This window comes from Notamacropus eugenii, chromosome 6, assembly GCF_028372415.1.
Source record: "Notamacropus eugenii isolate mMacEug1 chromosome 6, mMacEug1.pri_v2, whole genome shotgun sequence".
In the NCBI taxonomy this organism is placed as follows: Eukaryota; Metazoa; Chordata; class Mammalia; order Diprotodontia; family Macropodidae; genus Notamacropus; species Notamacropus eugenii.
In genome coordinates this window covers 2,858,932-2,874,936 of record NC_092877.1, presented here as the reverse complement: position 1 = coordinate 2,874,936, position 16,005 = coordinate 2,858,932, and the positions used below count along the sequence as shown (strand labels likewise).

General features: G+C 40.5%; 1 protein-coding gene across 2 annotated transcripts; it reads left to right on the top strand.

Moving 5' to 3' along the window:
- The first annotated feature begins 12,827 nt into the window (after positions 1-12,827).
- Positions 12,828-15,317, top strand: LOC140511604 (olfactory receptor 4S2-like). Of its 2 annotated transcripts, XM_072620761.1 has the most exons (2): positions 12,828-13,816; positions 15,180-15,317. In XM_072620761.1, exons 1-2 carry the CDS (start codon positions 12,845-12,847, stop codon positions 15,210-15,212), a joined length of 1,005 nt encoding a protein of 334 aa, XP_072476862.1. In that variant the 5' UTR covers positions 12,828-12,844; the 3' UTR covers positions 15,213-15,317. The 2 variants fall into 2 exon arrangements, with proteins under 2 accessions (XP_072476862.1, XP_072476861.1); XM_072620760.1 differs by lacking the exon at positions 15,180-15,317 and having other exon boundaries at positions 12,828-13,849.
- The last annotated feature ends 688 nt before the right edge of the window (positions 15,318-16,005 follow it).

Genomic DNA, 16,005 nt, shown 5'->3' with positions numbered 1-16,005 from the left:
ACAACTAGTAAAAAATTAAGTTCTCTGGTCCATATAATGAACAACGATGATTCCAGGGAGACAGTAATAAAATGTACCAGAAAAAATAACAAAATTCAATCGGAGGAACCAAAGGTTAATAATTTCAAGGAAAACAATGAAAAAAATGTGAGGGAAGTGGGACCAGTGATACCAAGCATCAAATTATACTTTAAAGCATGGTCATGAACTCCGGTACTCGTTAAAAGTGGAAAAATTGTTGGTTGTGTAGAGATGAAGTGCACAAGACCTAGAAGCAATTGAATGTAGTGGCGTAGGATTCATAAACTGAAAGGCATTAAGGATGCACTATTTGACACAAACTGGTGAGAAAGCAGGATAACAACCTGGAAGAAATTAGGTTTAGAGATTAGACCAACAGCTCACAAATTGATGCATGTCCTAAATATAAAACTTTGCAGCATGAACAAATTAGAGAAAAGTAGGTGATATCTTTATGGGGCAGCTTTGTGGTGTGGTGGATAGAGTGCTGGACCTGGAGTAAGGAAGACCTGAGTTCAAATTCAACCTTGGACACTTACTAGCTAGTGACTCTGGGCAAGTCACTTAATCCCTACTTGCCTCAGTTACTCGTCTATAAGATGGAGATGCACTGGAGAAGGAAATGGCAAACCATTCCAGTATCTTTGCCACCCCCCTCCCCCAAACCCCATGGACTTTGGCACTTAGAGTTGGACTGGACTTAACAATCACAAATGTCTTTTTACAGCTATGACTATGGGAAAGGTTCTTGAACAAACAGGGGATAGAGAGGATTTTAGGAGATAAAATGGACAATTTTAGTTATATGAAATTAGAAAGTAATTTAATTTAATGCATTGAGGGAAGAGTTGTAGGAGGAGAAAGAATATTTATGCCCCCCCCACCCCCAAAGTAAGAGAAAGAAAAGGGTGTCAATGAAATAGTAAGAAATACACAGAAGCCCACAGCAAGAAGGTCAGAAGAAGACATATTTGGGGCAATGTTGAAATTACTATTAAATTTCATAGATTCTATTAAGAAACCGAGCTGTACATATTAGGGATTCACAGTATTACATATTGCCATCTTTTCTTATTCTTAATATAAAGAAAGAGAGTCAGTATGGAGATAGAGCTGATCTCAAAGCCAGAAAGATCTGGGTTCAAGTCCTGCTTTGGACAGACCAGCAGTGTGACTCTGGGCCATTCAGTTAACCTCTCAATATTCTAGACAACTCTTCATGTTGCAGAGAAAGTTTTCTTATATGGATCCCTAGAAGCTGAGCTGACTGCTCTCAGGCCTCCACCCAGGAATCCTGAGGCTAGGGTCTCTAGTACTGTCACTTCACAAGTCTCCATTGGTGTGCTACCCCTTATCGAGCAAACGTTGGTCCCTTATTTTTTTTTTTTTAAGGTGGTGCATACCATACCATCTAAACCAGGGATGTATCGTCCTCTTGTACACATATGATCACTGGACAGAATGGACACAAACAACACACAAAGGTAGGGAGGCACATAGAGAGGAAGAATAGGGAGACAATAACCATTTATTAAGGTGTAGACTCTAAAGCTAATTTCTTCCACGTTGCTATCCCACTTTCTCATTACATGCCAGGCTTTTAATAAATGTTTTAGAAGTATTATCTCATTTGATATTCACAAAACCCTGGAAGGTCTGTGTCATTATCACCCACAGTTTACAGTTGAGGTAACTGAAGCAGACAGAAGTTAAATGACTTGCCCAGGGTCACTCAGTAAAGGTCCTGACTTCAGTCCCAGCACTCTATCCACTGCTTCTACATTGATAGAAAACATGTGAGGCCAAGGTAGTTCTTTCTGATGCTGGCCCTGAGAGCATTTTTTTCTCATTCTGGAGTCCTCAGGAAATTTCTGTCAGTTTTCACATTAGTGGTGAATGGATGCAACTGAGCTGCCTCCTTCCAAGGCATAGTGTCTCAGCTGGGTGTGTTGCTAAGCCAGATTCATAATAGGCTTGGCTGCTGTTTCTTAGCCTGAATCTCTCCAGACTCTGCAATGAATATAAGGCTTCTTTCTGGCATTGTTCATCTCAATGTTGCTCTCATTCATTTCTGCTACTGACTACTAGTGGGCTCCTCTGTTACCCCAACGTGCATGACCATTGTCCAAATATCTCCATATTGGAGTATCATTTTCTTAATATCAGGAAAGAATAAACAGAAGTAGACAGAGGTGACTGATCATATGGCAGCTCACAGCTGCCATATCAGGGTTGGACACATGGCTAGGCTCCTCCTTAACTCAGCTCTTGGGCTTGTAGCTCAAAGCAGTCTTGTTTCTTACAGTCACCAAAAAAAGATCTCCAAAGATGTGTGTGTGTGTGTGTGTGTGTGCGCGAGAGAGAGAGAGTGTCTGTGCTTGGTTCTGGATTAGCCCTTCTTGAGTTACTACCACCTCTGGTTCCATAGTAAGTCAGAAGACTTGCCATCATCACATACAACTAACTTCTGAGGCTTTCATGGCAATATACTAGGTCATGAAAGTTTCCATGTGGCAGGATTGGAGGCAGGTAGAGAATACCTACACTTCTTCCAAGGACTTAGTCCCTGAGGTATGCTGGTAAATGTTTTACAAGTGGTTCTCTGAAAGAAAAAAGAAAGTACACAAGATATATTCCCCTGCAATTTATTAATTTAGTTGTTTTCAGTTTTCAACAATCACTTTCATAAGGTCAAATTTTCCCCCCTTCCCTCCTTCTGCCATCCCCAAGATGGCATGTAATCTTATATGGGTTCTACTCATACATTCCCATTAGACACATTTTCATATTAGACAGGACACACTTTGAAATTTAATTTGCAGTGCTCACTTTTTCTGCACCACTTTCTTAAGTCTAAACAATTAACAACATGCTCCATCAAGCCAGGATTCATAGAATTTGCCAATTTCAGAGGTGTAATTGCTCATGCTAAAAATATAACAATTAGTTCTTAGGAGTTGGTTTGAGCTCGCTCCAGCACACTCCTGCCTAGACCTTGAATGGCTAGTTGTCCTGTCCCCCATTACATTTGTACAAAGAAATGGTGATGCTTGTTGACATTGCTTAAGTTCATAATAATAAAAGGAATGCAAAAATATTATCATAGAGACACACTTAAAGTCAGTGGGAACTTCTGAACTCTTCTAGTTCAAACTTCTTGTAGATAAGGAAACTGAGGACTGGAGAGGTGAGATGATAAGTTTTCCCATGTTTCCCTGAATTTCTCATATTTATTTTTTGGGTATATAATAATATTCTGTTACATTCACATATCATAACTTGTTTAGTCATTTTCCAATTGAAAGCCACACATTTTGTTTACAGATTTTTGTCATCGTAAAAAAGTGCTGCTGAAATATTTTTGTACAAAAGAGACATTTTTCCTCTATTTTTTAACCTTCTTAGAGAATATGTATGGTTGTTTGGTTCCTGAGTCAAGAAATATGAACAGCTCAGTGATTTTTCTCACATAATTGGGTCAGCTAGGTGGTGCAGTGGAGAGAGTGCTGGATGCAGAATCAAGAAGACCCAAATTCAGATCTGGCTTCAGATATGTACTAGTTGTGTGACTTTGGGCAAGTCCCTTAATCTCTGCTTGCCTCAATTTCCTCATTTGTAAAATCAACTGGATAAGGCAATGGCAAACCATTCCAGCATCTTTGTCGAGAAGACCCCTAATGGGGCCATGAAGAAACAGACACAACTGAAATAACTGAACAACAATGAGATCCTCTGATAATATTGGAATCACTTTAATGGAGAATTTCCCAATTCGAATTTCGATCCTCATTAGAGGCAACTGGTGAAGAAGTCGATAGAGTCCTAGGCCTGGAGTAAAAAATGCCTGAGCTCAAATCTGGCACCAAACACTTCCAAGCTGTGTGACCCTGGGCAAGTCATTTAGCCCTGTTTGCCTCAGTTTCCTCATCTGTAAAATGAGCTGGAGAAGAGAATGGCAAACCACTCCAGCATCTTTGCTAAGAAAACCCTAAATGGGGTCACAGATAGCTACACATAACTGAACAACAACAAAGGGGAAAAAAGCAGGGTAAGCAAACAAAGTAAAAATTGCTCCTCTCAAGGAGTTTGTTTTCTGGTGGAAGAAGTGAGTATTTGTTCTCCCACTCCCTGCAAAGTCTGGTTTCACGTGTTTGGAAGGATGTGCTCATATTTGCTTCTTAGAATATATGACTTCTCTCAAATCACAGCTCAAGTACTACCTTCCCTAAAGGCCTTTCCTCACCTGCTTCAGTTACTAGAACTTTCTACGTATTGAAATTAGCTTTTGTAGTTTTATATATACTTAATATTTACCTGTCTATATGTCATATCCCCTGGTAGAATACAAGCTTCTTGAAGGCAGAGCTTGTTTGTTGTTTGTAGTCTATGTTTGTATCCCTAGTGTCTGGCAATGTCTGCTACAGGAGAGCTCTTTAATAAATATTTGTTTAACTGAATTGACAGGAGTCATTTAATAACTTTTCTCTTAATCAGAATTCAAAATGTTAGATAGTAACCCACTTAGGTAATTGATAATGACCTTACTTGCAAAATGGGCCAGACCACAAAACCAGGGTGATTGGATTCCTGAGTATCCCCAAAGTCCAGAGCAGACCCTTGGCATACCATCTTCCCAGTAGGCTTCCACACCTGGCCAGTGCAGCAGAAGATGGCGTTCTTCCTTGGTCCAAAGTTTCCAGATATAAAAACTCTTGGGAGCTCATTATTTGGGCCAGAGATGGCAGGGACAAAGAACTTCCATTAGTTCTTGAGTCCCCTGGAAGTCCAGAGGGCTTGTCTATCTCTTTCCCAAGCTGTAATTTACTTTGGATGGAGTCACTATTCAAGGTGCCTGTGTCCTCAGAGAGAGGGTGAGATGACTTTTGGATCATCCGTTAGCTCCAATCAGTCCCACATGTAAGTACTGGGTCTCTATTGAGGGTATAGCTCTCTAAGACTCAGGACACTTCTTGTTTTCTAAATAGATACTTTCTAGCCTGTGTGCTCAGTAGCACTGGATTTCTTAAATTGAGAAGAGAGGGGAAAAATATTTTTTTATTTATTCCTCCCTGAGCCATAGACACTGTGACCTTCAGATAACTGATGCATCTTGAAGTAGAAAGAAAGTGCAGGGATGTAACAGGGCAGGTGGTGAATAAGAAGCAGAAACACCTTGAAATTTTGCAGGTAAGTCAATGTCTTTGAACGTTCATCTTTCTCGGCTATTCTATGACTAGATATGTGCTAGAACATACTTAGGCCAACTGAACTGATTCAGCAACTAGGGGCCAAGCTCCACAGCCTTCTTTTCATTATTAATAATAATAGGTGTAGAAACAATGACTAGATCTGTGATTTCATTGGTTTGGGGAACTCTCATACAGATAATAAATTAGCAATACAAATGGACACCTTCTAATGTATGGTCTTAGAGAACTAGTAGCCTAGAACTTTGGGGGGTGATGACTTACTTGCCCAAGGCCATCTGACCAGAATGTCCGTGGCAGGATTTGAAGAGAAACCTTTCTAGCTCAAGACTGGTTCTGTTTCTGCTATGCTCTACACTGCCAATCCTTCATATTAGAGGCCCATTATAGAAAAAGTGTATTATAAACATGATCTCGTTTGACCTTCATGACAACTGCTAAGTAAGTGTTCTGTTATTATTATACCCATTTTATAGATGAGGAAAGAAAGTAAAGGTGAGGGAAGAGGAAATGACTTCCTCAGAATCACACAAGTACTAAATAATAAATATGCAGATGGGATTTAAACCTGTTCTTCCTGGTTCTCAGAACTGTAGTTTGCTTTTTATTTGTTGTCCAAAGTTTATTTTTTACTTATTCTTAGTTTACTTGTTTTTAGTTTTTTTTTACTTGTTCTATTTTGTGTCCCAATCTCTCTCTCTCTCTCTCTCTCTCTCTCTCTCTCTCTCTCTCTCTCTCTCTCTCTCTCTCTCTCCTTGCTCTTTCCCTCTTCTCTCTCTAAACCAGACCTATAACTTAGAACCTGTAATTTATAATCTTAGAGAGTTGTCTGGGGGCCCTGAGAAGTTAATTTTCTTACAGTCCTATGGCGTGTAGGTGTCAGATATGGGACCCGAACTGGGGCCTTCCTGATGCTGAAGCCAGCTCTCTCTGTATGATGCCACTCTGCTTCTCATGTAACCTGACTGCCTACACATCTCAATTCCTGCACAAAGTACCCTAAGCCTTTTCCTTTCTCCTAAGCCCATTTTGCCAGCTGATGTTCATAGGGGATGATTTAGTCTCCTACTTAAGGAAGATGAGAAAGGTTAGCATAAACTCTTTGTCTCCCTCTCCTCCTTGTCAAGCCTTAATATTATCACACACTCTCTTCTCTTTCCTTCCCATCCTGAAAGAAGCACTACAGCTTCTGTTCCCAAAGCCCAAGTCCTTTCTTTGTGCCTTTGATCACATATCCTCCTGCAGTGACCTGTTACATCCTCTGCCCAGCTTCCATCTGTCAATCTTTCCTTCAGTATTGGCTTCTTGAATAAATGAATGCATAATCAATGCTCAGAGCTCCCCATTCCTAAAAAAAGGCCTTTCTTTGGCTCTTCCACTCTATGGTACAGTCATTGTTTATCCTATCCTTCACTATTAAATTTCTTCAGAGATGTATCCAAGGTTATGCTGGAGCCTTCTCTAATTGGGGCTTGATTTATGATTTCATTGACCATCTAGAGTGACCTAAGAAAGTTGTGGAGAGATGATAATAACACAGATCATGAACACTCCATTGTGTCATGTATACATTTTTTTGGAGAACCAGTTGTTCAACATTCACTACACCTTTACTTCATTCTTCCTTACTCTCAACCACTCATTGATCAGGCAACTTCTCCTAGGACACCAGAGTCCATATGATGTCTGACTAAGGAAGATTATGATTCTGAACAGGATGCTTCTCAAAATAGCTTAGGTTAGCATTTGTTCTTTTGGCTACCATGACATCCTAGAGATAAGAATTGAGCTTGTGGTGCATTGAAACCCTCAGACCTTTTTCATAGGAATTGCTACTTATCCATGCCTTTTCTTTCTTACTTTCTTTTATAAGTTTTTTATTCATTTTAAATACAAAATGAGAAAACAAAAAAAGGAACATTTCCATATACACAGCAGAACATGGGGAGGATTCAATATACAATACCAAACTTCCATTTAAAGAAAACCTATGTAATAAATACTACACATTATGTTAAAACTATCCAGCTTTTCTTTGCTTTCCTTCTAGGTTTTATTTTGTTCTCTGCTATGTACTTTTTACTTTGCTTTTGCTTTCCCTCCTCCTCCCATCCTAAAGAAGGCTACAATTGAATTCGGATATCTATATCTAAATTTATCTATCTGTATGTGTGTGTATATATGTATGCATATATACATACTGATAGATCTATGTAGCTATATGTATAATGTGCATATAGATAAATATCTATAAATACCAACCTATGCACACATACATAGATGTAAAACTCTGCTGTGCGTATTTCCATCCATCTCTCTCTCTGGGGGTGGATAGCATCTTCCTTCATATGTCCACGTCTTTCCATGTTTTTCTTAATCAACCAGCTGATCATTTTCTACATCACAGCAATATTCTAAGCCAATCCCATCTGATCTGAGAAATTATCCATAAAAGATTCTTCACAATTTTCTGTATTCCTTCTATTCACGGTTATATTAGCTTTATTTACATAAGAATATTTTATTTTAAAATAGTCTAAATTATTCATTTTTCACTTCAGTAGTTTTCATCTTATCATATAGTTTAAAATATGATGCTGCTGAAACATGCTCTGTCTACCTCATGTTTGTGAATGTGATTTTTTTGAACACAGATGGGGAATTTTATAGTAAATATACCTTATGTTTGATCTTATTTGATTCTACCCATTGGTTTAGTTCAGGGGTGGGGAACCTGCAGTCTTGAGATCTTACAAAATGATTTGTTCTATGAAGTTCAGATTTAGTCAAAGGGCCACACTTGAGGACCTAGAGGACCTAGAGGACCACAAGGCTGCAGGTTCTTCATCCCTGGTTTAGTGTGTTGACATCTTTTTAGATCTGGACCCTATCATCATATGTCAAGCTCTCCATCTTCACATCTGACAAGAGTGCCATCTCTGGCTTTGTACTAATTGTAAAAATATTTAGAAGTATGAGGTAAAGGATAGATACCTGGGGCACTCCATTAGAGACCTCTCTTCAAGTTGACATTGTTTCATTAATGGTGGCTTTTTGGGTCAGGTCAGTCAACAAATTAGCGTGGACTAAGCACCTACTATTTGTCCAGGCACTGTGCTAAGCATTAGGGATAAAAAGACAAAAACAGTCTTTGCTTTCAAGAAAGTTCCAGTCAAATGAGGAGGACACAACACAAACAAAACCTAAACGAGATAAATTGGAGCTGGTCTTAGAGGGAAGTTACTAAGATTATGGAGGATGGGAAAAGTTTCTAGCACCAAGTGGGACTTCATAGGACAGCTAGGTGGGCACTAGGCAGTGCAGTGGATAGAGTGCTGGGCCTGCAGTCAGAAAAGTCTATCTTCCTGAGGTCAAATCTGGCCTTACACTACTGTGTGACCCTGGGCAAGTCACTTAACCTAATTTGCCTCAGTTTTCCTCCTCTGTAAAATGATCTGGAGAAGGCAATGGCAAGCTGCTCCAGCACCTCTGCCAAGAAAATCCCAATTGTGGCTACAAAGAGTCAGACATGACTAAACTATGGAAGAAAAAACAATGACGACAACACAATAGGGAAAGTAGAAGGTGGAGATGAGATGGGAGAGCATTCTAGGCATGGGGGAAGGGAAAGGAAGGGGGCCAGCGTCATTGGATCAAAGAGCATGTGAAGAGGAGGAAGGTGTGAGAAAACTAGAAAGGCCAGAACGGGGCAGACTAGGAAGGACTTTTAGAGACAGAGGCCTTTATGTTTGATCCTGGAGGTAATATAGGATATAGCCACGATATGGCTAGATACGGCTTTAGGAAGGTCACTTTGACAGCTGAGTAGAGGATGGATTAGTTGGGAAGAGATGAGGTCGGGACATCAGTTAGCAGTTTATTGCAACAGTCCAGGTAGGAAGTCCCGCCCTAGGGTGCTTTCAGTGTCAGAGGTGAGAAGAAGGCACCTTTGAGAGATTTTATGGAAAAAAGAAAAGAACCTCCATGTTCTAAAGTGTTTATAGCAGCTCTCTATGTGGTGGTTAAAAAACCTGGAAATGGCATGGATGCCCGTTAATTGGGGATGGCTGAACAAGTTGAGGAATGATGAGCTTGTCGATTTTAGAAAGACATGGAAAGACTGGCACGAAATAACGAAGGGCAAAATGAGAACCAAAATGTATACAGGAACAGCAATATTTTTAAAGAACAACTAAATCTTTTTAACTATTATAAATACCCAGGCTAACTACAAAGGTCATATGAAGGAAGACACTATGCATCCAGAGAAAGAACTGATAAATAGAAGTATGTAGAGAATGATTTCACACACACACAGACACTCCACCCCTTCTGTCTGATGGTAGTCACCTCTGGAAGGGGTGTGTGGGGGAGGGAAAAAAAAGAAGGAAAGAAGTCACATCATTTTAACATATATATATATTATATGCACTAATATATATTTAAAAGAAATAGGAAGTGGTTCACAACAGATTTGCAGTTTCATGTACAATTATCTCCCCCCCCCCCACTATATTATAAAATGCTTGTTTTGCTTCATAAATTAAAAATAAAAAAAATAGCAGATCATGAAAACCGTTTGGATATGGATAGGGAAAAGGAACCATGCAGGATGACAGCTCCCTTCTGGCCCTAGGTGAGTAGGGAGATGGTGATAGGGAAATTAGAAGAGAGGAGGGCTTGAGGGACAGACGAGTTCCATTTCCATTCAAACAGTTCTGAACCCAGCGAACTTACTATCATCCAGTCAATATCTTTTCTCTTTATCCTGTCGAAAGAGTTTTTCAATGCTTTGTTAAATCTATTCTATGTCTACAGCATTCCCCCATTCAGGTTATTCTAATAACCCGTGGCATTTAGCAACTGTTCCCTCCTTTTCTAAATGCTTACAGAAAACTTCCCCTTGATCATATCTTTGAGAATTACTCCAGAAATGAAAGTCAGACTCACGAGTTAATGGTTTTCGGATTACACCCCAATCCCTTTTGATGAATATGGGAACATTTTTCCTTCTCCAGTTCCGAGGCACCTCTCTTGTTTTCCAAAATAACAACAGGGACAACAGCAATATGAATAGATGTAATTTACATAATGCTCGAGTTTTTCAAAGTCCAGTGCCTAGTGGTACATTGTAGGTGCTACAGAAAAGCTTATTGCCAGACTCTTGACTGACTGTGTCTACATGAACCCATTTGGTGTTTCCATGATCACCTATGGCCACTCAGCAATCATTTCTCAGATACCACCATTGGCAGAAAGCCTTCCCCTCTCCACCTTCCCCAGCCCCAGCCTGCTGCTAATGCCTTCCTCTTTCAGGTTCCCTTCCATCTACTCTGCATGTATCTTGCATATACCAGTTTAAGTTTTCTCCCCATTAGGATGCATGCTCTTAAATAGTTTGTTGTTTTTCAGTTGTGCCTGACTTTTTGTGACCCCCATCTGGGGTTTTCTTGGCAATGATACTGGAGTAGTTTGCCATTTCCTTTTCCATCTCATTTTACAGATGAGGAAAGTGAGCCAAACAGGGTTAAGTGACTTGCCGAGGGTCACGTAACTGGTGTCTGAGTTGAGATATGAACTCAAGTCTTCCTGATCCCAGGTCTGATGCTCTATGCACTGCCCCACCTAACTGCCCCCTTTAAATGATAGAGACTAATTTCTGTGTCTGCATCCCTAGAACTTAGCACAGTGCTTGGCACATAGCAAGCACTTGATCCATGCTTATTTATGGATTGGCTGCTCTAGGTCTAGGATCAGCACATCTTCGGGGCAGTTGGATTCTCATTCTTGACTTATCCAGGGTTTCCCTTCCTAGCCAGGGTTCTTCCTTTCTCTAACATTCTGTGTTCTATGCTCTCTTCTGCCTCTGATGTTCTGGGATCTGAGTTCTAAAATCCCTTGCAGTGCTAATAACATCTTTTGAGCTTTTGTATTGATCAGATACATTTATTGTCATGTGCTGGGCAGTGACAGGAATGAGGGAAATGGGCTGAGGAGCCAATTTGTGGGGGGAGAAGATTCAGGAAATGGAAGGCACTCCTTCCTTACTTCCTTATTTGAATCTCCTTCCCTGGAAACTGGCACGTAGCCCCTTCCCACCTGCCTTGCTAATGGCTCAGCAAATGTGGTCAAGGAACAAAGACTCACATCAGATTCAGAACTGGAAAAGGACTTTAGAGATTCTTTAACTCAACCACCTCATCTTACAGATGAAGAAACTGAGGCCCAGCGAGAAGTCAAATATCCAGAGTTACATAAGTGCACTGCAGAGGTAAGATTAAAACCTTGACTTTTAGTCCTGGGCTCATTCTGTGACACTAAAATGTGTCAATGAGAATTCAAAGCTACTATTGAACATCTTCCTTACTGATGCTGTTTCTTCAGAGTCTCTCAATTACCCAATGTTCCTAAAAGTAGGATGTTATTTCTGCTACAAAGAGTGAATCAGATGACTAGTTCTTTTCTGTTTATTGATTTTGAAAAGAGGATTATAGCATAGGATCCAGGAAGACCTAGATTTGAATTATGCTAGTATTACTAGCTGTGTGTGATGAATCAAAATCCTGAGAGTCAAAGGTTCTGGGAAATCAATAATCAATTTATTAATTAGGCTAGCAAGTAATCAATAAATTAATGGTCAGTGGTTTCTCTTGGTAACCAAAGACAGTGGCCATTGAGATCATCGAATCTGTAAATACCTCTGGAAAAGTTGGTGTCCCTGACTGATGGAGATCAACCCTGATTGGTGAACAGTCAATCATGGGGTAGACATATTAATGAGGAGGTGGGCTCAAATCTTCAACTCCTCCTGCTGAAGATGTAACTTGATCATGAGAGTCAGCTGCCTCCAGCAGCAAACAAAACAGTTTATCTTTCCCAGACTACTCGGTTGGTTTTCTCCTTCATAAGCTGGGTCTCCCTAACTTCTAATGGAAGATTTCAAGGATAGGGACTTATTTCGTAAGGGCAAGAACTCACCTCAACTGAATTGTGTTTGTAAGGTCTTCTAGTTAGGTGGTGTTCACCTAAGATCAAGAAGCATGAAGCAATAGAATTTGGGCAATCTCATGTCTCAGGAATGTCCTTCAGAGACTGACTGGATGACCAACAGGGGTTGGTCCCTGAATGAGGAATAGGAAGGGAAACTGAATCCTAATTTCAAAATTGTTTATTAATATAAAAGAAGTAACCATTTCTCTCATGTGTGACCCTTGGCAGTTACTTAACTCCTCTGGGCCTCAGTCATCTTTCTACTAAGTCATAGATGGGGTGTGATCTGGTTTATTTTTTGGCAGTGTTAGTAGTGCCCACAATGGCAATATCCCAGAAGGAACTAGGAAGGATGAGGACATTGGAACATTTTTCCTTTGCCACTGAATTCCTGTGTGATCTTGAGCAAGTTACACTCTGGGTCTCAGCTTCTTCATCTGGAGATTGAAGGTTTGGACTAGGAGGTCACTGAAGTCTCTCCAAGGTAAGGACATAGGAATTTTAATTCTCTGATGTGTTCATTTCATTACCTTCCCACCACCCACCCCAGTGTACCACTGAGCTAGAACTTCAAGGTAGTGTATTTAGTAAAAGTTGGCATTGGTTTCACATGTGACTTGGGACTAATGTATTCTTATTTCATACCCTCAGGTAAATTTACACAGTTTGGTTCACGTGAAAGCTGTCAAGATCTCATGGAAAGTAATGTCACAGAATTTGTTCTGACAGGTCTGTCCCAGAATGAGATGGTACAGCAAGTGTGCTTCTTGCTCTTCTTACTTTTTTACACAGTCATCGTCTTTGGGAACTTTCTCATCATCCTGACCATCACTGTCAGTCCACATCTCAATTCTCCCATGTATTTCTTCCTCCATTTTTTATCTTTTGTTGACATTTGCTTCTCTTCTGTCACTGCTCCAAAGCTGATCATAGACTTCCAAGCCAAGGTCAAGACCATCTCCTTTGCAGGTTGCATGGCTCAGCTCTTTGGAGTCCATTTCTTTGGCTGCACTGAGATCTTCATCCTCACAGTAATGGCCTATGACCGGTATGTGGCCATCTGTAAGCCCCTGCACTATATGACCATTATGGACCAGAGGGTCTGTATCATATTGATGGTGAGTTGTTGGGCAGGTGGCTTCCTTCATTCTATTGCACAGACCCTTCTCACTGTCTGGTTGCCCTTCTGTGGTCCCAACCTGATTGACCATTACTTCTGTGATGTCCATCCCCTCTTGAAGCTGGCCTGCACAGACACTTATGTCGTGGGCATGATTGTGGTGGCCAATAGTGGCATGATATCCTTGAGCTGCTTCATCATTCTTGTGGGCTCCTATGCTGTCATACTTCTTTCCCTCAGGACCCGCTCCTCAGAAGGTAGGCGTAAGGCCCTCTCTACCTGTGCTTCCCATATCATGGTGGTAATTTTGTTCTTTGTACCCTGCATCTTCATCTACATGAGGCCCTCAACCACCTTCACAGAAGATAAGATGGTAGCTGTGTTCTACACCATCATAACCCCCATGCTGAACCCATTGATCTACACTTTGAGGAACGCAGATGTGAAGAATGCTGTGAAGAAGCAGTGGACCAAGAAAGTGACAGAAGAGATGAGGAAAGACCCTAAGTGAGACTTAACTATGGCTGTACCAGCTAATAGAGGGATGGTAGAGGAGCTTTCTAGCCATTTTCCTTTAAATCAGCCACTCATATGACCTAAGAAAAACCTTCTCATGCTTACTCCTTAAGTCAACCTCCTCTGCTTTATAATTTCTTTCAATTTGTCCTTTATTCAGTTAATCACCAGGTGGTATTGATAACCCCTTACCTGATCCTGCTCAGCACAGGGCCTCTGACTTTCAGGAGTGCCTGATTTATATCAACTGCATATGTGCATGCCCAGAGAGTAGAATAATGGAGTTAACTCTTCACAGAAGCAGACAACCACACTTAGATAGTATAGGTAACGTTTGTTCTTAGGAGAGCATCAGCAAATACAGTCAATACCTAATCACACAAAAATATCTATTGAATGACTGCCAGCTCATTGCCCTCTTCAATTCTGGAAAGATCTAGAATCACTTAGGACTGATGTCAGGCTTTCTAGAAAGTGAGTCATTTAAGTTTGTTGACTTCTCCAGATCCACAGCTCTTGAGTGTAGGCAAAGAAATGCCTCCTTCTCCTTGACTCATGTTTTCAGCAGGCCCTTCATTGGAGGATGACAAATTCTGGATTCCAAAATGCAGCTTTGCTTGGGGTATGGGGCTTGGAATCTGATATGAACTGGAATTCATGAAAATGGATGCTTTATCTGGCCTCTGTCACTGGTAGGGAATATTGAATGATTTCACCTTATCATCAAGCAGGCTAAGCAGATTTAAAAGCCATTCCCTACGAGGAACAATTCTACCCCCCTGATACCCTGGTACAGTGTAAATCATGTCATCTAGGGCCCTGCCATGCTGTATTAGGATACTCCAACCCTCCCCCCCAAATCGAGTCATTTCTGGGACTTGATCAATCTGGGATCCCAAGGTTGAAGCCCCTGATGCGTCTTCCCATTTGCCTAAAAGTATAAAGGAGACCACACGGAGTTAGTGCCCCTCAGACTTGATGGATGTCTATCTTCCTTCTGTGTGAGTCACTACCCTCAGCTGAGTAGATGTAATTCGTTATGGAGAGGGAATGCATCTATTCAAACCACTTCTATCATTTCAATGCCATGGTTCAGCAAACCTTTTGTTAATTACTAGGTTGTCTATGAGTGTCTTATTTCATTGTAATTTCAAACCCAATTTATCAGACTGTTCAAGTCACACCAGACCTCTAAACACTTGCCCTTTATCTACTGATGACTTTGACCTTGTTGAAGATACACGATATCACTAACCGCTCACTCACCAGTCAATGCCCTACACATCCATACAGTACAGTGGTGTACAGGTAGACATTGTCAGAAGGACACTGTATTGAACCATGAAACGAGAACATGATACCTTTAATCCCTATTTCACAGGTTAGTGGAGAGGATCAAAGGATGACATAGATAGAAAATACATATTAAAAGGCTATGTGTATGTAAACTGTCATCTTCTGTAATAGCAATGCTGTGAGGAACGTGCTTTAAAATAAAGTTTTAAAACAGAAACTGCTTAGACTGTAGTTCTAAATATAACGTTTGACACTCCCTGGTGGTACTGATCACAGAACCCTTCTCCAGGAGCCCTTTAACCTCCTAACATGTTCAATCTGGTAAACTGTCAAAGAATGATCAACAGCTTTTGTATTGAAAGAAATGGAGGATGTGATTGCTGTCGCTGTCACTGACCTGTAGAAGACTATACAGCATTCTATTCTTACCAGAATAGAATAGAATGAGGGCAGATGCATTGATGTTAAAAAAGAGAAAAAGGAGTAAGATCTAAAAGCCACTAACCAGTGAGCTTGATTTTGGTTCCTAGCAAAATTCTAGAATTTTTAGGTAGATTTCGTCTGTTTTTTTTTTCTTCTTACTTTTAAGCAGAAGAATGTTTGTGATTGCTAGTTAAAGTGTAATTGGAAGACAGAATCCCAGTAGGTAATGAGGGATTTAAAAAACAAGGATTCTTACTAACAATAGCCAGCATTTATTTAGTACTTTACCTTTCATAAAACAGTTTACAAATATTATTTCATTTAATGATGAGGAGGATGCTCTCAGGAAAACCTGGAAACGCTTCCCTTGAGGCAGAGTGAAATGAGCACAACCAGGAGAACACTGTTCACAGTAACAGCAATGAAGTATAC